General features: G+C 36.6%; 1 protein-coding gene across 12 annotated transcripts in view; it reads left to right on the plus strand.

The window, feature by feature from the left end:
* The window catches only part of DNM3 (dynamin 3), a 643,632-nt gene that overhangs the window by 459,548 nt on the left and 158,497 nt on the right, over window positions 1-25,587 (plus strand). For all 12 annotated transcript variants that reach the window (XM_061382632.1, XM_061382633.1, XM_061382635.1 and 9 more), the window contains one exon: window positions 5,373-5,482. In XM_061382632.1, coding sequence (XP_061238616.1) covers window positions 5,373-5,482 — 110 coding nt within the window. The remainder of the gene's footprint in view (window positions 1-5,372; window positions 5,483-25,587) is intronic.

A 25,587-nucleotide genomic window follows, 5' to 3' on the forward strand; every position in this document is an offset into this window, starting at 1 on the left:
ACAGACATAGAATTAAAACTCTGGAAAAACTCTTTGCACAGACGATAGAACTTGAACTGCACTCTAGATAGTACACTGGTATATAGGGAGTTGAAAGAGTATATCAAGCTGGGAAAGGACTGTTGGCAAATGTGTATTTGGTTGAAATGGAGACTTCCTACTAAAGAGTAAAGGAGATATTGACAAGTCAGGATCAGACCAATTTGTAGGTGTTTTTCAATTTCACATTAAGAAGTTTCATGGAACTTCTTCCATAAATAATGGAGAACTGTGAATGTTTTGAAGGTCTATAATGAATTTGAGAAACCTGTTGGCAGGTCAGGAAGCAACAGTTAGAACTGGACATGGAACAGCAGACTGGTTCCAATAGGAAAAGGAGTACATCAAGGCTGTATATTGTCACCCTGCTTATTTAACTTATATGCAGAGTACGTCATGAGAAACGCTGGGCTGGAAGAAGCACAAGCTGGAATCAGGATTGCTGGGAGAAATATCAATAACCTCAGATATGCAGATGACACCAGCCTTATGGCAGAAAGTAAAGAGGAACTAAAAAGCCTCTTGATAAGAGTGAAAGAGGAGAGTGAAATAGTTGGCTTAAAGCTCAACATTCAGAAAATGAAGGTCATGGCATCTGGTCCTATCACTTCATGGGAAATAGATGGGGAAACAGTGGAAACAGTGTCAGACTTTATTTTTGGGGGCTCCAAAATCACCGCAGATGGTAATTGCAGCCATGAAATTAAAAGACGCTTACTCCTTGGAAGGAAAGTTATGACCAACCTAGATAGCATATTCAAAAGCAGAGACATCACTTTGCCAACAAAGGTCCGTCTAGTCAAGGCTATGGTTTTTCCTGTGGTCATGTATGGATGTGAGAGTTGGACTGTGAAGAAGGCTGAGCACCGAAGAATCGATGCTTTTGAACTGTGGTGTTGGAGAAGACTCTTGAGAGTCCCTTGGACTGCAGAGAGATCCAACCAGTCCATTCTGAAGGAGATCAGCCCTCGGTGTTCTTTGGAAGGAATGATGCTAAAGCTGAAACTCCAGTACTTTGGCCACCTCATGCAAAGAGTTGATTCATTGGAAAAGACTCTGATGCTGGGAGGGTTTGGGGACAGGAAGAGAAGGGGATGACAGAGGGTGAGATGGCTGGATGGCATCACTGACTTGATGGACGTGAGTCTGAGTGAACTCCAGGAGTTGGTGATGGACAGGGAGGGCTGGCATGCTGCGATTCATGGGGTCGCAAAGAGTCGGACATGACTGAGCGACTGTACTGAACTGAATGAATTTGACAGAGTAGTTTAAGAAAATTGCCCTCTCTGGTGATGTTAGAGGAAGTACAAGACTAAAAGACTAGATAGGAGGCCATTTATAATTGCAGGCTTGTGAGATGCCAGGGACCTGAATTAATGTAGTGGGAATGTCAAACAATGGGAGCTATGACAAATGCTTCAAACACCGTGCAGTATAGTCTTGATGTAATAAAGAAGGCAATGGAAGACAATACGTCAGAAGTGATAGTGAGGTTCCAGACTGGGTGACTGGGAGAAGGATAAATATACCTGATGGCAGAAATGGGGAGGTCAGAAGAGGAAAACTGGATGGGTGAGAGGAAGGAATGTGATGATAGGTACATGGGCTCATCACTGTCAGTAGAAAGTTAACGTGAGCCGCATATGTCATTTAAAATTGTCCAACAGCTGCATTCAAAACAGTACAGATGAAATTATGTTTAATAATACTTTACCTCAATATATTCAAAGTATTGTCATTTTAACATATAATTGATATAGAAGTATTAATGATATAGTTTTCATTCTTTTTCTCATAATAAATCTTTGAAATCTGGTATGTATTTAACACTTAAGCACATCCCAATTTGACTAGCTACATTTCAAGAACATGGTAGTCACCTTAGCTGGAGGCTACCATATTTAACAGTGAATTATTAGAAAGTTTATAGAGTTAACAAAGAATATGTAACAAATGTCTCAATTAAGGTAGTTAAGATTCACTATATTTTAGAAATTATACTTGTTTACCCTTTCTCCTCTGTTTCTTTTGTTTATTTCAACTATTTCATATTTAAGATGTTATTTTAGTACAACATCATACCTTCCCAGAAGGACTGAAAATTTTAGAGATATCCATGACATATAGCTTCATGGTTCTCGCATTTAATTCTCCATCTGACTAACAACTTTAAACAAATTAGTCTGAATCTTCTTTTTCTTCTTTTTTTGTCAGTCTGGAAAACTCTTGATTAGGAAATAATTTAGCAATATGTCCTCAAAAGTCTTAGATAAATGACATTTAGTTCTTTGGAAATGAAACTACGTTTTTTTATATTTCTCTGTCTGCACATATGTGTATTTCTCCATTGTTTAATATCTGATGAAAACTTGCTGGAGTTTTGGTCTCTACTATATGCTAAAGAATGTAGTACAAAAGAGAGCCTACTTCTATAGAAAACAGGCCAAGGACATTGTGTTCCATCTTTACAATGAAATGCAGATTTCCCATTAGAAGGCAAATCCATCATTTCAAAAGGTTAAATAGGATGTGCATTAAAAAAATCCAACTGCTTAAATTTAGGGCATTGAAAAGCATCCAGTACAAAAATGTTCCCTGGTTCTCAAGCGTTTTCATTTGATTATGTGTTGGGTAGCTTTTCCTTCAGGCTACAACCTTGACTCTTAGAATTGTGTCCTAAAATAGTCTAAAGTTAGGCCCAACTCTGATGCTTCATTTGCATAAATTATGCATTTTGTTATTTAGAATATCCTTGTATTTGCTATTGTTAATTTCTGTAAAAGAAATATTGGAATCTTCTTACAGTGCTTTGCTTTTTTATATTTATTCTTGCACTTCTCTCACTGCCATTCAATTTGTTTTTGGTCTGTTTTGTTATCTTCTTTGAAGACCTTGCCTTCTAGGACAGCCATTTTGTCCTTCAACCAGCTTCCTTTAGCTTCCTGTGTCACCTGTTCCTTTCTGCCTCACTATTCTAATGTGTTCTGCCCAAATTTCCCCCTGACTAATTTAGGAGTTAGTTAGTTCAGTCGCTCGGTCGTGTCCGACTCTTTGCGACCCCATGAATCACAGCACGCCAGCCCTCCCTGTCCATCACCAACTCCATCACCAACTCCCTGTCCATCACCAACTCCTGGAGTTCACTCAAACTTATATCCATTGAATCGGTGATGCCATCCAGCCATCTCACCCTCTGTCATCCCCTTCTCCTCCTGCCCCCAATCCCTCCCAGCATCAGAGTCTTTTCCAATGAGTCAACTCTTTGCATGAGGTGGCCAAAGTACTGGAGTTTCAGCTTTAGCATCATTCCTTCCAAAGAACACCCAGGACCGATCTCCTTTAGAATGGACTGGTTGGATCTCCTTGCAGTCCAAGGGACTCTCAAGAGTCTTATCCAACACCACAGTTCAAAAGCATCAATTCTTTGGCGCTCAGCTTTCTTCACAGTCCAACTCTCACATCCATACATGACCACTGGAAAAACCATAGCCTTGACTAGAAGGACCTTTGTTGGCAAAGTAATGTCTCTGCTTTTGAATATGCTATCTAGGTTGGTCATAACTTTCCTTCCAAGGGGTAAGCGTCTTTTAATTTCATGGCTGCAGTCACCATCTGCAGTGATTTTGGAGCCCCCAAAAATAAAGTCTGACACTGTTTCCACTGTTTGCCCATCTATTTCCGATGAAGTGATGGGACCAGATGCCATGATCTTCGTGTTCTGAATGTTGAGCTTTAAGCCAGCTTTTTCACTCTCCTCGTTCACTTTCATCAAGAGGTTTTTTTAGTTCCTCTTCACTTTCTGTCATAAGGCTGGTGTCATCTGCATATCTGAGGTTATTAATATTGCTCCCGGCAATCTTGATTCCAGCTTGTGCTTCTTCCAGCCCAGCGTTTCTCAAGAAGCAAAGGCAGTGATAGTTCTTGCAATAACATTTTCTGATGTCTGCAGACAGCATGGCCCCCGCAAGCTGGCTAGGGAACATAGAAGAATTCTGCCCCACACTACTGAGCATAGACAAATTCTCAAGGAAGAACTGTAGGAGCTGAAAGAACAATAAAGTTTATGTCAAACATATCTGTATGGTGCATGTATTTCTCATAAGCATTAATATTGTGTATTAAGTCATGGCTAAATCTCTATGCTCTTCTCCTCTGAAATCTAGGCCTGGTATTTCTCAGGACTGTCACCCGAGATATACAGAGGACTACTGTTTAACAAGGGCTGTGTTAAAATGCCCCAAATATTGACTAGGTTTCCTAAACTTGAATATTTGGCTGTCTCCTATTATACTGATTGTTAGATATTTATGCATGCGATAATATTGTCCCTGGGCCACTCCATAAAGGTAAATGTTCTAATAATTCTTTGGCATCCAATATGTTTAACCAAGATTGGTTTGGTTCCATTTGCAGACCTCCCCTCTCAAATGTCCATTTTCTTCCTAAAGAGTTGTTAATTTTAGAAGAGAATTTGTTCTAGTTAATATCAATTCACTTCTAATGGGTGTTTATTCTCCCCAAAGAGTTTGACAATTTAATGGCATCATTTTTTTTTCCTGGACCCACATTTTATTCTAGACTTGAATGAAAGAAGTATTTTCTGTGCTTTATCATAGTTTATAGGGAATATTTCATATTAGGGTCCTTGTGCTTCCAGTCTCCTGCCGGTTCTGGCTATCAAAACTGCTTAGGCTGCAAATAAAATATGAAATGAAATCCATCTGGCATTTCTCATTGAATTAGGACCAGAACATTTTTGCTAAATATTAACAGATGGCTAAATTTTTAATATCAAACTAACATTTTAAAACATCTAAGGGGACCCACATGAGAAAGAAAGGATAGAAGACCATATGTTTTTTCCATCCCTGAGCCCTTTCTTCCTCTGCACGTTCCCTCCCGTCATTCTTCTGACCCATATATTGAGAACCATTGGCATCTCCTGTCTCCAATGATTTTTCTTCCTTGGTGTGGCTTGGTGATGGTTTGATGGCTTAGTTGCAAAGTCGTGTCCAACTCTTTACAACCCCATGGACTGTAGCCCACCAGGCTCCTCTGTCCATGGGATTCCCCAGGGAAGAAAACTGGAGTGAGCTGCCATGTCCTCCTCCAAGGGATCTTCCTGACCTAGGGATCAAACCTGCATCTCCTGCTTGGAGGTTTCTTTACCAGTTAGCCCCCTGGGAAGCCCTTGTTCCTTGGTAGCTGGTGTCAAAGTAGTGTATGATGGTATCAAAATATTGTAATCAAATGCTGACCAGCTCAGGTGATATGTGGCTGTGGGCATGCTTCAAGATCTTTTATTAAAGCCAGTTCTCTCTTTCTCTCTATAGGAAAAAGAAAAGAAGTATATGCTTCCCTTGGACAACCTGAAAGTTCGGGATGTGGAAAAAAGCTTTATGTCTAGCAAGCATATCTTTGCACTCTTTAATACAGAACAAAGGTAAGAAAATGAAGCAGCTTATGTCTTCACATTTTTTTTCTTTGAATTTCTATGTGATCCAGAGACCATATTTGCAAGATTTCTTTTGGTCCTACCTTAAAATTTGTTAACTCTTGAGTTTTCCTTTCATTTGTTTTGTATTTTCAGCTTTTACCATAGGTTATGGATTCAAAAGATTTAAACTTAGAACAAGGAAGATCTTCAAGTATTAATTTCCTGCTCTTAAGCAGGCACCTGTGTCATTCTTAAACTATGTTTTGTTACTTTAAAGTCTTCCTTGTTCTGCATTTATTGTTCTGTACTTTTAAATAAATTACTCAGATATAATTTTTAGTAGTGTCCAATGGATTAGTATCACTTAAGACCCAATCAGGTATTCTGACTAAATTCTTGCATCAGTAAATAAAATTATTCATTTAAGATGAATGCAAATATATTGTTCTTTACAGTTTTTCAAAGCACTGTCCACATTCATTGTCTGTTGTAGCAATTGTGAGGGAAACGATAGAGTACTATGATTACCATTTCATAAATAAGAATGTATCTCAGAGACTTTGGGATCACAAAATTATCCCTGAATTTGGGGCTAATTATTGTGGAGTGCCATGGTTATTCACTGAAACTAAGTAAACAAATGGAGAAGGAAGAGAGAATTGGATAGAGAAACATAAAAAGACTACGACTAGGCAAAAATAATAAAGACCTTTTCCAAATGAAATTGTTACGGGAAAAAGCTAATTAATTTCTGTGAGTCAGTTATTAAGAAACTGAGTCATTAGGTGGCAGGATCTAATTTTAACCCATCTCTCCAGGCTTTTTATCTTGGTTTAGCAATGAATGGAGTTCCTTGATTAGGTTCAGTGACTGGCCCAGGGTCAATCACACAGTAAATCAAAATGGTGGGAGAGGGGGGCAGGGAGCCTTTTTTCTACATTCCCAGTCAGTTGCTCAGAGTGACTCATTGTACAAAAATACTTAGAAAAACCACAAGAACAGAACGTTTAAAGAATCAAGGGAAAAGAAAATTAATATAACTCCCCTGCCAAATACTGAGAATGAGATTTTATTAAAGTATTTTAATTTAAATACTAATTTGTTATTAGTATTATTTGAGAGCAGCTGGTGAAAAGACACTGAAAATGATAAAGAATAAAAAGGTTTCCTGGAGAGACAAGTACTGTGTCCTCCACAGGGGCAAAGTTCAGTACTGTTTACATACCTTCCTCGGAGCAGTGGGGAGTCAGAAAGTCCTAAAGCAGTCTTCAGGGGTGTGCTCAGCCTTCCTGCTTGGATGCAGAGTGGGCAGTATAATTGCCACACAGGAAGTCAAGCTAAATTTGAATCTTTGATCAACCTAGAAAGTTAAGGTTATAAAACTGCTGAGTATAAAAAAAAAAAATCAGATAATGATAGAGCATCTTTTTAGACAAAATACAATTATGGATTTATTTTCTTCTATTTTATTGGAATATAATTGCTTTACAGTGTTACGTTAGTTTTTGCTGTATGGTGAGGTGAATCATCTATGTGTATATATATATATCCCCTCCCTCTTAGAACTCTCTCCACTCCCATCCCCACCCCAATCCCACCCATCACAGAGCACAAAGCTGAGCTCCCTGTGCTTTATAAAAGTAGCTTCCCCCTAGCTATCTAATTACACGTGGTAGTGTATATACATCAATCCTAATCTCTCAATTTGTCCCACTCTCCCCTCCCCCACCCCCCACCCTGTGTCCACATGTCCATTCGCTACATCCATGTTTCTATCCCTGCCTTGGAAATAAGTTTATCTGTACCATTTTTCTAGATTCCACATGTATTCATGAAAATATGGTATTTGTGTTTCTGACTTATTTCACTTAGTATGACAGACTCTAGGTCCATCCACATCTCTACAAATGACACTTCTTTGTTTCTTTTAGTGGATAAGAAATACTCCGTTGTGTATATATATATATACACCACATCTTCTTTATCCATTCATCTGTCATTGGACATTTAGCTTGTTTCTATGTCCTGGCTATTGTAAATAGTGCTGCAGGGAGCATAGGGGTACATATGACCTTTTGAATTATAGTTTTCTCAGGGTATATACCCAGGAGTGGGATTGCTGGGTCATATGGTAGTTCTCTATTTAGTTGTTGAAGGAACCTCCATACTGTTCCCCACAGTGGCTATATCAATTTACATTCCCACCAGTAGTGCAAGAGGGTTCCCTTTTCTCCACATCCTTTCCAGCAAAGAGAGCAAAAGACATGAACATAAGAAATTTCCGGGCTTCTAAAAATCTAGGTATCCTGGAATTCTAGAATTGTCAGAAAGTATTAAGCTCTTCAACCACTTCACTTGACCTCTATCTGTGCAAGAATATACAGGCATTTTTGCCATTTATCTTTTCCTCTGAAATCTTGATAATTTTCAATTATTTTGGTATTGGCTAGGCCCTCTAGTAGTACAATATTAAGTACAATTGGGCATCTTTGTTTTGTTTGTGATTTGAAAGAAAATTATTTCACATTTTTATGGTTAAGTGCTTTCTGATAGTTACCCGTTATCAAGTAAAGAAGATTCCCTGAGTTCCTAGTTGCTGAAGTTTCTGTTTTAATCATGAATGGGTGTTTTTGTCATGGATGAGTGGTTGTTTTTTTTTTTTTCCCCTCTATGACCTTCTTTTTTAATCTATTCATGTGGTGAAATATATTAATAGGCCTTCTTACTGTAAACCATCCTTGATCTCCTAGGATTAAACCTAATTAAATTATGATGTATCATTGTCTATTATGTGTCCCTGACTTAAGTTTGCCATTTTATTTAGCTTTTTGCGTCTATGTTCATAAGTGAAATTGGCTCATAAATGTTCTTTTTTATGTTGTCCCTGCCTAGTTTTCATATCAAGGTTCTGTTAGCTTCATAACTAAAGTTATGAAGTAGAAAAAAGTTCTTATTGTTCTTTGGAACACTTTGTATAAGGTAGGGTGTGAATGTTAACTGAGTGGTAGAACTCACCTGTAAAATCATCTAGAACTTATGGACAGTTTTGATAAGTAGACTTTGGGCTAGTGATTTCATATATTTAATAAGTATAGATTTGTTCAGGTTTTCTGTTTTTTCTATAAGTTTAAACAAATTATATTTTTTTCTAGGAAATTACCCATTCTGTTTTTTTAATATATTTTAATATTAGCATCAATGATTTCTTACTATTCTATTTTTACAAATCTCTGCTGTGTCTGAAATTTAATCCTTTTTTTATTTCTCATATTAAACCTTACCTGTTTTCACTTGGTCACTCTTTTCAGAGTTGTATCTTTTTCCAGAGAACCAACTTTTGATCCTCAGTTGTATATGTTTTATCTATTTCAGGAATTTCTGCTCTCTTCTTCATTTCCTAACTTGTATTTACTGTGTTTTCTTTGTAGCCCATTTTTTCTAACTTCTTTTTTAGATGTGTAGCTCAAAATTTTTATCTTATTTTTTCTTATGTATGCATATAATTGTATAGATTTCCTTCTGTGTATTTTTAGCTGCTTACCACAAACTTTGTAACATAATACCTTGGTTACCATTAAGTTCTGTTTCCTCTGATCTTCTGTTTCCATAATCTTCATTATCATTTTTTCTTTGAGTTGTTTAGAACTGTGTTTTATATTTTATAGTGCATGGAATTTTATTGTTTTTTTGTTGTTGATTTCTAACTTAATTGTATTGTGGTCAGAGCACATGATCTAGCACACATGGTAAATTTTCATAAATATTTCATATATGCTTGAGAAGAATGTATTGATTTAGGAGTACAGGGTTCCATGAGAGTTCTATGAATCATGTTTGTTAATAATACTATCCAGTCTATAGTAATTATAAAAATATAGTTACTATATTTTTAAGTCTTGATTGATAAAAAAAACTCAACAAGTATACACTAGGAAGCTGAATTATAATTTGTGTAAGAGAATGTTTTGCCTATATTGTCTTCTAGGAATTTTATGGTGTCCTAACAGATATTTAAGTCCTTAAGCCATTTTAAGCTTAATTTTTGTGTACAGTATAAGGGACTATTCTAACTTCATTGATGTACAAGTCATTGTCCAGCTTTCTCAACACCACCTGCTAAAGAGAATGTCTTTTCTCCATTCTTTTCTCTCATTCTTTTCTTCATTCTCATTCTGTATATTCTTGCCTCCTTTGCCAAAGATTAATTTACCATATGTGGTTGGTTCATTTCTGGGCTTTCTGTTGATCTCTATGTCTGTTCCTGTGCCGATGTCACACTTTTGATTACTGTAGCTTTGTGTATTGTCTGCAGCCTGGAAGAGTTATGCCTTGAGCTTTGTTCTTTTTCCTCAGGATTGCTTTGGCACTTCTGGATCTTTTGTAGTTCCATATAAACTTTAGGATTGTTTGTTTTAGTTCTATGAAAAATATCATGGGGAAGTTGATAGGGGTTGCAATAAATCTGTAGCTTGCTTTTTGTAGTATGGCCATTTAAACAATATTAGTTTTCTAATCCAAGAGTATAGGATATCTTTCCATTTTCTTGAATTATATTTGATTTCCTTTATCATTGTTTTGTAGTCTCAGCATATAACTCTCAGTTCAGTTCAGTTCAGTTCAGTCGCTCAGTCGTGTCCGACTCTTTGTGACCTCATGAATCGCAGCACGCCAGGCCTCCCTGTCCATTACCAACTCCCAGAGTTCACTCAAACTCACGCCCATCGAGGCATTGATGCCATCCAGCCATCTCATCCTCTGTCGTCCCCTTCTCCTCCTGCCCCCAATCCCTCCCAGCATCAGAGTCTTTTCCAATGAGTCAACTCTTTGCATGAGGTGGCCAAAGTACTGGAGTTTCAGCTTTAGCATCATTCCTTCCAAAGAATACCCAGGACCAATGTCCTTTAGAATGGACTGGTTGGATCTCCTTGCAGTCCAAGGGACACTCAAGAGTCTTCTCCAACACCACAATTCAAAAGCATCAATTCTTCAGCGCTCAGCTTTCTTCACAGTCCAACTCTTACATCCATACATGACTACTTGAAAAACCATAGCCTTGACTAGACGGACCTTTGTTGGCAATGTCTCTGCTTTTGAATATGCTATCTAGGTTGGTTGTAACTTTCCTTCCAAGGAGTAAGCATCTTTTAATTTCATGGCTGCAGTCACCATCTGCAGTGATTTTGGAGCCCCAAAAGATAAAGTCTGACACTGTTTCCACTGTTTCCCCATCTATTTCCCATGAAGTGATGGGACCAGATATCATGATCTTCCTTTTCTGAATGTTGAGCTTTAAGCCAACTTCTTCACTTTCCTCTTTCACTTTCATTAAGAGGCTTTTTAGTTCCTCTTCACTTTCTGCCATAAGGGTGGTGTCATCTGCATATCTGAGGTTATTGATATTTCTCCTGGCAATCTTGATTCCAGCTTGTGCTTCTTCCAGTCCAGCGTTTCTCATGATGTACTCTGCATATAAGTTAAATAAGCAGGGTAACAATATACAGCCTTGACATACTCCTTTTCCTATCTGGAACCAGTCTGTTGTTCTATGTCCAGTTCTAACTGTTGCTTCCTGACCTGCATATAGGTTTCTCAAGAGGCAGGTCAGGTAGTCTGGTATGCCCATCTCTTTCAGAATTTTCCACAGTTTCACCTCATTGGTTAGATTTATTTGTAGGTTTTTTTGATATGATTTTTAAACAAGGGTTTTTTTTTAACTTTGTCTTTCTGATATTTCATTGTTAACGTACAGAAATGCAACAGATTTCTGTATATTAATCTTGTATTCTGATACTTTGCTGAGTTTATTTATCAATTCTAATAGTTTTGTGTGGAGTCCTTATGGTTTTCTGTATATAGTATCATATCATCTGCATATAGTGACAATTTTATGCGTTCCCTTCTGATTTGGATACCTTTTATTTCTTTCCCTGTTTAATTGCTATGGCTAGGACTTTCAGTACTATGTTGAATAGAAGTGATGAGAGTGAACATTCTTGTCTTAAACCAAATTTTAGTTGAAAGGGAAGATTTTCATTATGTTGGCTGTGGGTTTGTCATAAATGGCTTTTGTTATGTTGAAATATGTTCCTTCTGTACCCACTTTTGTTAGAGTTTTATCTTGAATGGATGTTGAATTTCATCAAATGCTTTTTCTACATCCTTGAGATGATGGTGTGGTGTTTGTCTTCTTGATGTTGTGTATTGTATTGATTGATTTGGATATGGTGACTCGTCCTTGTGATACTGGGATGAATCCAATTTGATCATGATGTATGATAACTTTTTATGTATGATACTTTACTGGATTTGGTTTGCTAAGATTTTGTTGAGGATTTTTGTATCTATATTCATCAAAGATATTGATCTATAATTCTTTTTTGGTAGTGTCTTTGTCTGGTTCTGGTATCAGGGTGGTGGTGGCTTCATAGAAGGACTTTTGGAGTGTTTCCTCCTCTTCAATCTTTTGGAAGAGTTTGAGAAGGATTGATATAAGTTCTTCTCGGTATGTTTGGTTGAATTCCCCAGTGAAGCCTTTCTGGACTATTGTTTTCAGCTTTTTTTTTTTTTTTTTTTTTTTACAAATTCTGTTTCCTTCTGGGCTTCCCTGGTAGCTCAGAGGGTAAAAATCCACCTGCAGTGTAGGAGATCCAGTTCAATCTGTGGGTCAGGAAGATCCTCTGGAGAAGGGATAGGTTACCCACTCCAGTATTCATGGGCTTCCCTGGTAGCTCAGAAAGTAAAGAATGTACCCTGTAATATGGGAGACCTGGGTTCCATCCCTGGGTTGGGAAGATCCCCTGGAGAAGGACATGGCAACCCACTCCAGTATTCTTGCCTGGAGAATTCCATGGACAGTGGAGCCTGGCTGGCCACAGTCTGTGGGGGTCACAAAGAGTTGGACACGACTGAATGCCTTTCACTGTTTCCTTCTAGTGTTTTGTCCATTCAAATTATCTATTTCTTCTTGATTCTGTTTTGGTGGGCATTATGTTTCTAGAAACTTTTCCATTTCTTCTAGGTTGTCTGATTTGTTTCCATGTAACTGTTCATAGTATTCCTCTGTGATTTTTGTTTGTCTGTAGGAGTGGTTGTCATTTTTTTCTCTTTCCTTTCTTATTTTGTTTAATTGGATTCTTCTTTTTTTTTTTTTCTTAGTGAGCCTGACCAGAGATTTATTCATTTTGTTTATCCTTTCAAAAAACCATCTCTTGGTTTTATTGTTTTTTTTTTTCTATTTTTAATCTCTTTTCATTATTTCCTCTGATCTTTATTGTTTTTTTCCTTCTGATGACTTTATGTTTTGTTTGTTATTTTGCTCATTCTCTTAGGTGATAGGTTAGTCTCTTAGGTTGGTTATCTGACATTTTCTTATTTTTTGAGGAAGGCATGTATCACTATATAAAGTTTCCTCTTATTACTGCTTTTGCTGCATCCTTTAGATTTTTTAAAGTTCTGTTTTCATTGTCATTTGTCTCCATGTAGTCATCTCTTTTTGTGGTTGATTTCTATTTTTATGCCATTGTGGTCAGAAAAGATGCTTGAAATAATTTCTATCCTCTTAAATTAATTGAGGCTTGTTTTGTGTCCTAAAATGTGGTCTGTTCTACAGAATGTTCCTTAAGCACTTGAAGACAATGTATATTTTGGTGCTTTTGGATATAATGTCTTGTAGATATCAATTATATCTAACTCTTGTGTCATTTAGGATTTCTGTTGCCTTATTGATTTTATGTACGGAAGATCTGCCCATTGATATCAGTGGGGTTTAAGTTTCCTACTATTATTGTATTCCCATCAATTTCTCCCTTTATTTCTGTTAGTATTTGTGTTTTGTATTTAGGTATGCCTATATTGGATGCATATATGTTAAGGAGTGTAATATCCTCTTCTTGTATTGATCCTTTTATCACTATATAGTGCCTTGTTTATCTTTCTTTATGAACTTTGTTTCAAAGTCACTTTTGTCTGATGTGAGTGTTGTTACCCCTGCTTTCTTGTCATTTCCACTTGCATGAAATATCTTTTTCCATAGCCTTTCACTTTCAATCTATGTGTATCCTTCACCCTAAATTGGGTCTCTTGTAAGCAGCATATCGTAGGCTCTTATTTTATTGTCCAATCTGTTACTTTACATCTTTTGATCTGCTGATCCATTTATTTATTCCACTGGCATTTGTTTATTATTGATAGATATTTGTTTATTGCAGTTTTATGCTTTGTTTTCAGTTGATTTTGTGTTTCTTCTTTGTTCCTTTCTTTTTCTTTTTGTTTTTCCATTTACCATTTGATGATTTTCTTTTGTACTAAGCTTGAGTTCTCTTCTCTTTAGTTTTTGTGACTCTATTGTACGTTTTTGATTTGTGGTTATCTTGGGTTTCGAGTATGTTAACCCATTACTAGTTCTACTTTCTTTATACTAGTAGTCATATAAAAGTTGAAAGACATTCTACAAAAAACCTATATTTTCTAACTCTACTCCCCTACCTCTTATGATTTTGATGTTCTCTTTTATATCTTTATGTTTATTCTTTTGCTGTTCATTATAGTTATCATTGCTTTCACAGATTTTTAAAAATTTATGTACTGGTTTATTAAAGTTATTTACCTTCTTGTTGTAAGTTTCTCTTTCCTATAAATTCTTGATTTTTTTTTTTTTATTTAGAGAAGAACTTTCAGTATTTCTTTTTTGGATAGATTTAGTATCTCTGTATTCTTTTAGTTTCTGCTTGTCTGAGAAATTCATTATCTCTCCTTCCATTCTAAATGATACCCTTGCTGGACAGAGTATCCTATGTTGCAAATTTTTCTTCTTTTTCAAGACGTTAAATATGGTTTGCCATTCCCATCTTGCTTGCAGCATTTGTATAGAGAAATCAACTGATAGACCTATGGCATCCCCTTGTAATTAATCCTTTGTTTTTCTTTTGTTGCCTTAAGAATCCTCTCTTTAATTTTTATCATTTCTATTGTAATATGTATTGGTGTAGGTTTGTTTGCGTTCATCCTCTTTGGGACCCTCTGTGCATCCTATACTTGGACATCTGTTTCCTTCTTTAAATTTGGGAAGTTTATAGCCATAATTTCTTCAGATACGTTTTTATCCTCTTTTCTTTCTTTCCTTTCTGGGATTCCTGCTATGCATAGATTGGCATGCTCTGTATTATGCCATAGATCTTGTGTGTTGCTTTCCCTTCTCATTTGTCTTTCCGTCTGCTGTTCTGATTTCCATTAATTTACCTTCCAGTTCATGTATTTGTTTTTCTGCATTATTTACTTTGCTATTTGTTACCTTTATCTTGGTTTTCATATCTGCATTTGAGTTGTCTAATCTTGATTGGCACTTCTTTACAGTTTCTGGTTCCTTGTTACAGTAATCTGCATTTCTTTTGGCATTGTTTCTTAAATCCTTCAGCAGTCTTATTACCTTCTTTTTGAACTCAGGGTCTGATAGAACAGAGAGGTCTGTTTTCTTGTTTGTTATTTCAGGTGATTTCTCTTACTTGAAAGTAGCTCATCTCCTTCTTCATTTTACTTGTATTTCTATGACCCTATGAATTTAAGAGAAACAGTTATCTACTGTGGTCTTGAAGTGCTCTCTTTATATGGGAGTCTCCCTATGTAAACAAAAAAGATCTTAATGACCCAGATAACTATGATAGTGTGATCAGTCACCTAAAGCCAGACATCCTGGAGTGTGAAGTCAAATGGGTCTCACGAAGCATCACTATGAACAAAGCTAGTGGAAGTGATAGAATTCCAATGAGCTATTTCAAATCCTGAAAGATAATGCTATTAAAGTGCTGCACTCAATATGCCAGCAAATTTGGAAAACTCAGCAGTGGCCACAGGACTGGAAAAGGTCAGTTTTCATTCCAATTCCAAAGAAAGGCAATGCCAAAGAATGTTTAAACTACTGCACAATTGCACTTGTCTCACATGCTAGCAAAATAATGCTCAAAATTCTCCAAGCCAGGCTTCAACAGTACATGAACCAAGAACTTCCAGATGTTCAAGCTGGATTTAGAAAAGCCAGAGGAACCAGAGATCAAATTGCCAACACCCATTAGATCATTGAAAAAGCAAGAGAGTTCCAGAAAAACATCTGCTTCATTGACTGCCAAAGCCTTTGACTGTGTGGATCACAACAAAATGCAGAAAATTCTTTAAGAGGTGGGAGTACCAGATCATCTTACTTGCCTCCTAAGAAATCTGTATACAGGTCAATAAGCAACAGTTAGAACCAGACATGGAACAACAGACTGGTTCCAAATTGGGAAAGGAGTACATCAAGGCTATATATTGTCACCCTGCTTATTTATCTTATAAGCAGAGTACATCATGTGAAATGCTGGGCTCAATGAAGCACAAGCTGAAAATATCAATAACCTCAGATATACAGATGATACCACCCTTATGGCAGAAAAATGAAGAGAAACTGAAGAGCCTCTTGATGAAAGTGAAAGAGGAGGGTGAAACAGTTGGCTTAAATGTCAACATTCAGAAAACTGATAGCATCTGGTCCCATCACTTCATGGCAAATAGATGGGGAAACAATGGAAACAGTGAGAGACTTTATTTTCTTGGGCTCCAAAATCACTGCAGATGGTGACTGCAGCCATGAAATTAAAAGATGCTTGCTCCTTGGAAGAAAAGCTATGACCAACCTAGATAGCATACTAAAAAGCAGAGATGTTACTTTGCCAACAAAGGTCCATCTAGTCAAAGCTATCGTTTTTCCAGTAGTCATGTATGGATGTGAGAGTTGGACTATAAAGAAAGCTGGATACCAAAGAATTGAAGCTTTTGAACTGTGGTGTTGGAGAAGACTCTTGAGAGTCCCTTGGACTGCAAGGAGATCCAACCAGTCAATCGTAAAGGAAATCAGTCCTGAATATTCATTAGAAAGACTGATGCTGAAGTTTCAGCATACTTTCACCATATTTTGGCCACCTGATGCAAAGAACTGACTTATTGGAAAAGACCCTGATGCTAGGAAAGATTTAAGGCAGGAGGAGAAGGGGACGACAGAGGATGAGATGGTTGGATGGCTTCACCGACTCAATGGACATGAGTTTGAGCAAGCTCTGGGAGTTGGTGATGGACAGGGATTCCTGGCGTGCTGCCGTCCATAGGGTTGCAAAGAGTTGGACACGACTGAGTGACTGACTGAACTGAACTGAAATGAAATACGTGATCTTGTTTTACATGATATTTGTAATCAGTGACTGTGTACAACATTTGTTTTCCTTGATTTTAAGGTATGAAATTTAATAAATCAATAAAGGGTTTAAAAAGGAATAAAAGGTAATCTAGTTGAGGGAAGATTATACCTGAAAAAATGGGTTATAGTGTATAAGGTAACATTTAAACAGACTGTATGATAGTGTATTCAATTCCGATACTTAAGTGCTGGGGGAGCATGGGATTTATCCAGAAGCAATAGTTAACATCATAGAAGTTGTCTCTCATTAGTTTTGGCACAAATTGTTGGAGAGGAAATAGAAAAGAATATCCCAAAAAGGGAATAGTATTAGTCAAAACAAATGGGTGGAAAATGTTGCTTAATCTATTGCCAGCATTTTCTAGATGAGAATTTAGTTTCAAAGGCAAGATGGCCCTAGTTTAAAAAAAAAAAAAAAGTAAAAGCATTCCATTGTCTTCCATAGGGTTTAATGAACTGTCCTTTCCCATGTAAGTTTATGTATTTACTATTTCCTGTAAAGAGAAAATCATACATCTGTCAAGAGCTCATATACTTAGCTTTATTTTTTTAACAGCACATGAATGATATTCTTTTCATTGATTTCAAGATTATGTTTCTGTTTTTCTTTTCTTTCTTCTGAGACAAGATATTAAAAGATGTGTTCTGTTTCCTTGCCTTTAGATGAATTTATCCTTGATTAATTTAGAAGAGATTTTATAAGCGCTCCTGTTGTTTTGTCTTCCCCATTGCTGTTTTCTGCGGCAGTGTTTTAGCTGAGTTCATTTAGCCATTCAGCTGACCCATGTAAGACACATTGACCTAGGACTTAGTTTCTGTGCGAACATCAGGATTGGTGCTAACGTGGGTATAAAATATGGCTTTTTAGGGTTTTCTGAGACCTTAAAGATAATCTTGTTTTCCCTTTTCACTTTACAGGTTAAGGAGTTGACACCTCTAACAGTTTAACACTTTTCTAATGTCAAAAAAAAAAGCAGTTAATGACAGGGCCAGAACTGGAACCCAGGTCTAATGTCTCCTTGATCCATGGCTCTTTCTAATCTGTAGTTCTGATATTAACTATGCAACAGAAATTCCGCCTGATATTTTAACTGGAATTGTTCCTAAAAGAGCAACAATGAAAAGATTTTTACCTTCTTGTGCAGGTATTTCAGTTTGCTGTTAGGTCTTACAAATTTCCATGGAACACTTTTGAGTCTTATTTGCAAAGGCTACATGAACTGACCAGTACCCTTGCTACAGTTCCTGAAAAACTATATTAGCCGTTACTACTTGTATCACAGCTTGTGATAATAATACTACTTGTATTATTCCTAAGAGCTCATTAAGTTGCTATTTCAACTTTCCACCATAAAATTTAAAACAGTTACTCTATAGTTCCCAATCATCAGGTGTGTCGGAATTGATACATTTAACATCCTTATTTTAAAAGCCTTCAATGTCCTGGTGAATTAATATGATCTTTATGACTCTGGTGACCAGATTTTTGAGCCATTCTAATTAGTGTTTAGTGCTAATATTTTTGTAAATGGAAGGAATTGTTACTGGTTGCAGTAACTTCTGTGGTGGAAGACAGTGAGTTTCACACCTAGACTGATTTAGCCTACAAAAACTCCAGGTAAGAATATGCACCCCTAGCCATCCTCTGAGCCTTTGAAAGAGGGCATCTCAGATACCTGGAGAGACTGAGAAGTCAAAAATATTTAGATCTCACATTCATTGTATCACTGTATCATTTACAAAGTCTAAGTTAAAAGATTCCTGAACTTCTTTGTGGCAAGATCGAAAGTGAAGATTGGAATGTGCCCCCAGATTTTTGTTTCATTTAATTTTGTTAGAAATGCCACTCTTTCTTAGGTAGAAGCACTGTGCTGGTCTTTATACTCCCAGGCAGGCACTGGTTTTTAAAGTCATGTTAAGGCCCATTTGGTCCCAGGTATGTCAGCTCTGGTAGCCAGCAGAGATCTGTGTCTGTCCAGGGGGTTCATCGAGCAGCCATGTGGTATTTTCAGAGCACCGCTTGGGGTTGTCCAGCTCTGTTTTCTTTTAAATTAAGGCATTCTTTCTTTGATGCTGTTTTGTAGCTTCAATTCAGGATATGGTTTATCAACATTACCAAGTGTTCCAATTCACCCCTCCCTGCTTTTTCCTACAGAGAGTGATTTTAGGATGTTTCACTACACCACTCAGTCCCTAGCACATTGCCGACACTCAATAAATGTCAAATAATGCTGCACTATAGCAAGTGTGGGCTTTTTAGGCGTTCAGAAAAGAATGGCTCTTTCTTCTCATTGTTGAGTGGTATATTTTTCCAATTGTTAGCTGGAAAGGAATTGGAGTCAAGTTTTCCATTTATATACCTTTATGGCTGTTTCTATATTCAAACGTGCTTTGAGTTTAAGTTGTTTGGAAAAGTGCTTAATTAAACAAATATGCTAGGCAAGAGGTGATACGCAGTGCCTTGTCTGAAAGCTTATGTCTCACTTGGATATGGTGGAATGTCAAACCTGTATTAAAAGAGAATTAATTACTCTTCCATACATAGGAATCATATTTATTAGAAATTCAATAGAGTAAAAACATATAGTGCATGTTACTAGGAAATGAAATATTGTGTTATAGGATGCAATGCAATTAAGCTTGTGTTTGGAACATAAACATGACAGCTGGAAAAGTTATTTTATTTCATTTTACCGTCTGCTGTTTTCAAAAGAATATTTAAGACGTTTCTTCTTGCTTCATAAAATACTAATAATGCATATTATCTTCTGAATATTCTGGTTCAAGATTTTTCTTCATCATATGAAGACTCAGCTAGTAACCAGTCTTTCAGTCCAAGCTGAGTAATGAAGTGTGTGTCATCCTTCACTTTCTCACAGAGTATAGGTGGGTTGTCTTTCCGTGCAGTGGGTGTTTATAACACCCTCTGAGCACCTGGTGGAGGAAAGCAGTTTGAAAGTAAAAACTCTTTATCTGTCTCAATTGACATATCCAATTCACTGTATCCTTTCTGCAACTTCTGTACAGCATGAAAAGAAAGTGTGGTTTTCCCTACTTCCCTGATAGCTCAGTTGGTAAAGAATCCAATTGAAAGTCACTCAGTCATGTCCGACTCTTTGTGACCCCATGAACTATACAGTCCATGGAATTCTCCAGGCCAGAATATGGGAGTGGGTAGCCTTTTCTTCTCCAGGGGATCTTCCCAACCCAGGGATCGAACCCAGGTCTCCCGCATTGCAGGCAGATTCTTTACCAGCTGAGCCACCAGGGAAGCCCAGTGCAGGAGACCCTGGTTCAATTCCTGGGTCAGGAAGATCCACTGGAGAAGGGATAGTACCCACTCCAGTATTCCTGGGCTTCCCTTGTGGCTCAGCTGGTAAAGAATACGCCTCATTGAGGGAAACCTGGGTTCGATCCCTGGGTTGGGAGGATCCCCTGGAGAAGGGAAAGGCTACCCACTCCAGTATTCTGGCCTGGAGAATTCCATGGACTATACAGTCCATGGGGTGGCAAAGAGTTGGACAGGACTGAGCAACTTTCACTTTTCTTTCTATTCTTAGTATGAAAAATATTCTGCTAGATATGAGATCAATTGGAGTCTGATGCATTGTCCCGAGAAACGCATAAGTAAACGGGTATTAATCAGATGTCAGTGATATTGCTATAAGAAACACTTAAACAACATGATTAAGTAACAGAATGTGTTAAGTCAACATTTTAATACCTTATACTTCTTTCTAGTTTTAATACAATGGTAAATTAATTAATTAAAAATACAATCATATCATGAGTATTTATCTCCACTGCTATATTACATTCCATAAGGCAGAGACTTTTTTTTAATTGAAATATGTCTGGTTTACAATGTTATGTTAGTTTCAGATGTGCAGCAAAGTGAATCAGTTATACATATACGTATATCTACTTTTTTTTAGATTCTTTTCCCATATAGGTCATTACAGAGTATTGAGTAGAGCTCCCAGTGCTATACAGCAGGTCCTTATTAGTTATCTATTTTACATATAGTAGTGTGTACATGTCAACCTCAGTCTCCCAATTTATCCCTCCCCTTGACTGTTTCCTGGTAACCATAAGTTAGGCTGTGTTTGTCTGACTCGTTGCTTTTATCCCCAGGGCCTAACACAGCATCTGGTGATTGTGAGAGCTCAGAACACGAGTAAATGAAAAGATGGATGGATACTAAACATTCCCCCTCTGTTATGTAGAGAAAATATAAATAATGCTAATTGTCAATAAAAAGCATTCTGTAGGTAAGCTCTAGAGAGGCCTACAGCCTCAGATCCGAGGAGGATGAAAATGGAGATAAAAATGAAAACTCTTAGAGGAAATAGTTTTAGTACAAAAAAAGAAATCTCCTATTTAAAAGTAAGAACCTGAGAATTTTAAATTATATACAAACTGTATAAACAGGCTTTGTTTTAATTTAATGTAACAGAATTCATGACAGTTTAAGGGGAAAATATAGATGTTTTATTGTAAATTGTCTCAACTTTGTTCCATAATCTTAATAATATTATTCAAATATATTTTGTAGATATCTATACTCAGCTTTCTAAATCTTCATTTCTTTAGCTCTAGCAAAGTATTAACACATTTAAGGATTTCTGTTATATACTGAACTTTTGAAAGTTAGGGAGGTGAAGAACCAGAAGACAGGATTTTAGTTTTCTGTTCATAAGTTTTTGGTCCTTCTTGTTTCTGCTAGAACTATTAAGTTCAAGTGGGTCAGACAGATTTGAGGACTTTTGCAGAATTATTGATTGTGAATTCACAATATGACAGTAATGTTTATTTCCCTCTATAAATCAGAAAAGATAAACCCCTTGCTTTCCTTGCCGAGATGGATAGGCATACATGTTTATTAAGTCAATAAAAGGGCACTTTATATCTTGAAAGCTGTTAAAGCCAGATCTTTGAATCAGAGAACTCTTTTTTTTGTGTCCACTTTCTTCCTTTGTTCAAGTCTCTCACTGCAAAGATATTTGTTGTCATATGGTTCTGATCTTGCATATTTTTCAGTGGTTTCTCAGTTCTCACTACTGTATCTTTTCCCTTTAAGGGTGTCTCTCTAGTTGTGAAAGAGCAATGTTAGGAAATCCTAGGTACATCAAAGAGGAGGGGCAAAAATATTTTCAAAGGGGAGCCTGGAGAGAAACAGATTGGAGAACCGAAATTGTCTTCCCATTTGATTTATTTGGTTCACCAACCACACCAGGACAGAAATCAAATATGATTTGGTAATATTTCTATGAACTAAGTCTGTGACAATTGATTTCACAGCTAAGATAAATTCTCATGAAAGCCAACATAATTGCTTGAGTATGAAATGTCTGTGGCTTGAAGCAATCAATTTAAATTCTTCTCTTACTGGTTTTCAACTTAAACTCTGAAATGAAATAGGAGTCTGATGCCCTACTTGGATGACTGTTTCTGCCTTTTTTGAGGGAGAAAAATAGCAAGTTAGTGCTTTTCAGCTCTTTCAAATGTCATTAACAGGCTTTGGAGAAATTCTTCATGCTTAAAACTCCTGTGTGTAGTCCATATCCATTTTTCTAGGGGAATTAGGTATTGTGCTCCCTGGGAGCCCTCGCTGATTTTAAACAAAGGGATTGATAGGATAGACTCAGCAACTTAGATTCAGTTCCTTTCACTAGAATTTCAACTGGAGTTTATCTTAAGCCATTGGTAGCGCCAGCAGAGATTTTGGTCAGTTTTTGAGGCATTCACATTCAGGAGGTTTCCGTCCAAGGGCTGTCTTGATGAATGAGCCCAACACGGCTGTGTAAAGTTCAAGAACAAAAAGAAATTATGTCCTTCACAGCAAGTTTACTTTTCTTCTAGGATTTCAGAGCAAACACATTGCCTGCTCCCCACCTACTTCCCAGAACAACTATTTGCTGATGGTCAGTCCCCTCCCCCTACCACCCCCTTGAGACAAATTCTGTGGCTTGGGACGGACATGTGCCTCCATTTGGGGACCATAAAATGGCCCCAACTGTGCTCATTAATGATAGGGGAGCAACTGCTAGTTGCAGACATACTATAGAAAAATATATGCTTGGTTCTAACATACAGTCTTTAAAAGGGAAGCTGTAATGGTTAAGTTGCAAGTGAAAGTGACAAATCATCATTACACAAGACGGGTACCAATGACCGATATCTTTAAATATGTGATTGTTTATAAATAAGATTGTCTTGCTAGTTTTCCTTAAAAAACATTTTCCCTTTTGAAAGCTGGTCATGCTAAGGAACTGGATTCAGGAAATAAACTGACTTTTCTCGGGCTTTTACTTCAAGGAATGAGTTTACCTTCTGGTTATTTCTGATAAGGATAGAAATAGAATGAGTTGGGTGCCAAAGCTCATACAGTGTGGCAGTGACTTTGTGGCAGCAGGGCCCCTGCAAGCTGCAGCCAACAGGGGGATAGCCAAGTGTGCAGGTATTTCAGTCAGCAACCTGCGGGGAGAGCTCTTAAGAAATGAATAAGCAAGGGTGTGAAAATTTCCCTAACAGAGTCTACCCTGAAGGAAATTTCTAAACACTTATATTTCTTTGGCAGTCTTAGAGGCCTCCCAAGAGCAAAAATAAAGAAAACTATGGACTTGTTTTACTATTGGAATGGTCAGGTTTTTAGCGATGACCTGAAGAATATAACAACCTACATGTTGAAAAAGAAACTTACATCAAATAGAAGAATAAATAGAAAAAGTCCAAAGAAGGGTTATTATTCAAATCTGTTGCTGTTGAAATCCAGTTACACTGAACAATGTATCCACGGTGCTCCTGGAGGACACAGTGTTTTCTGTTATTACCAGTGTTACTGTATACTATCCTGATTATTAAAGCAGTTACTAAAGCTGTAACACCAGGCCTAGAAGTTATTTTGTTTAAAGGCGAGGGGGTGGGGGGGGGGACCTTTAAATAAAAGTAACACACATACACATATATAAAGCTCTATAAAGATCACTGAGCACCCTCAAATCATACACTTAAAAATATTCATTATAAGCCTGTTTTTATAATATCAATTTATAAATCAGAAATCTTTTTGTGACCTACTGCATGTGTAATATATTTTTATTTTTCCTCAGTTGATTTACTATGAGACTGACTTACCCATAAAGAATGTACCCATAAAAATGTCCTTAGTGACTATACCTGCTAAGAGAAAATACTGTGAAGGTTTTAATTACATACCTTGCATATAAATTATATTATTCTGCTTCAGTTTGCTGCATTCAGGAGGAAACTATTTACTGGCATGTGTAATTAATTTTAATTAACACACATAGCCTTAGTAAAGGAAACTGACATGGCACAAGCCTTGGTAGAAAATGTTAGTCACACTCTGCAACTAACTCTGAGCAGATGCATGGTTTCATAAAGAAAATATTTGCAAAGCCTAACTGGAGTGAGTTTTTTCCTTTTCTTTTCTTTTTCTAATTTGAAACTGCCTATGTTTATTTCTTAGAACCTGAGGAAAATACTGCTCACTTAAAGGAACTGTCTCAAAAAATACAATTGCAGAGAGTAGTTTTGACTGTTTAAACACAGAATCTGCTTTTTCTGTCAGTGTGTTTGTTAAATCCATACCTCATTCCATACTTTTAAATCTCTAGCAGGCCAAAGCATGAGATATCACTAGATATCTCATAGCCCAAATTTGTTTTATCATAGAATGATTTTTGCATTAGAAAAGAGATAAATGCTTGAAACTTGGTTACTCTGTCAGTTCACTAAAGTAGTTAAAATATTTCTGTATTTTGATGACTGTATCGTGGTCTTTAAAATAAATTGGCCATATAAGATCTATATCAATGGCTCTCAAAATTTTTGGTTGATTGACCCCTTTCCACTCTAAGAATTATCAGAAACTTCAAAGAGCTTTTATTTAGATGGATTTTGTGGATTCCTATATTGGGAATTCTGGGAGCAAGTTGACTTCACATTATCACTTAAGTTTGGTATTTTTAAGAGAGTATTTATACCACAGAAATTGGCAAGTGCTATAAACTACCATTTCTGGAAAGCTAGTTGTTAAACATTTATTAACACACTGCCAATTATACCCATTGTCAGAAATTAAAAATGAAACATCAGAAAAGATTAACTTACTAAATCGATTAAAAGTAATAGTAATGAATCAACTTCATGACATAAATCGTAAGTTTTTATGGAAAATATTTTTTAAAAAGCAGTGGAAAGAGTCGCTTTTTTTTTTTTTTTTACAGTTTTGCAAATTTCTTTAATGTATAGCTTAATGGAAGACAACTGGATTCTCATATCTAATTCTGCTTTTAATCTATTGCAATATGTTGTTTTGGTTGAAGTATATGAAGAAAATCTGGCCTCACACAGATCTGTAGTTACAAAGAGAGGAGTATTTTAATAACTTTTCACATTCTTGTAGATTTTCTTTTATACCTTATCAAAACACAAGTGATAATTTTCAAAAAGTTAGTTGCAGTGTGGATTCTGAAATCATGTCAATGAGCTTTTCATATCCTGTTACATTAATCCATTGGTCTATCGTGCACTTTAAATGGATCTTTTACTAACGAGTGATTTTGAAACATAATACATTTTGTCATTTGAAAAATATTGGCTCATTGATTTATATAGATCTTCTCAGTGTTCCGTAAATCATTATACAGTGTTTTCATTATATTCATTAATATCACTACTAATCCATCAGAGATGGAGGAGCTGTCAAACCCATGGTAGGAGGTACAAATTTCAAAAATTCTAAGGCTGAATTTTATTATTGATTACAAATACTGTCAGTTGTTTTCCTCTAAGTGTTAGGCTCATTTTGTTCATTTTTAAGAAAATTTCTGCTTAAAACTCAGGTTTTCTTAACCATAGATTA

Source organism: Bos javanicus, chromosome 16 (genome assembly GCF_032452875.1).
Source record: "Bos javanicus breed banteng chromosome 16, ARS-OSU_banteng_1.0, whole genome shotgun sequence".
Classification (NCBI taxonomy): Eukaryota; Metazoa; Chordata; class Mammalia; order Artiodactyla; family Bovidae; genus Bos; species Bos javanicus.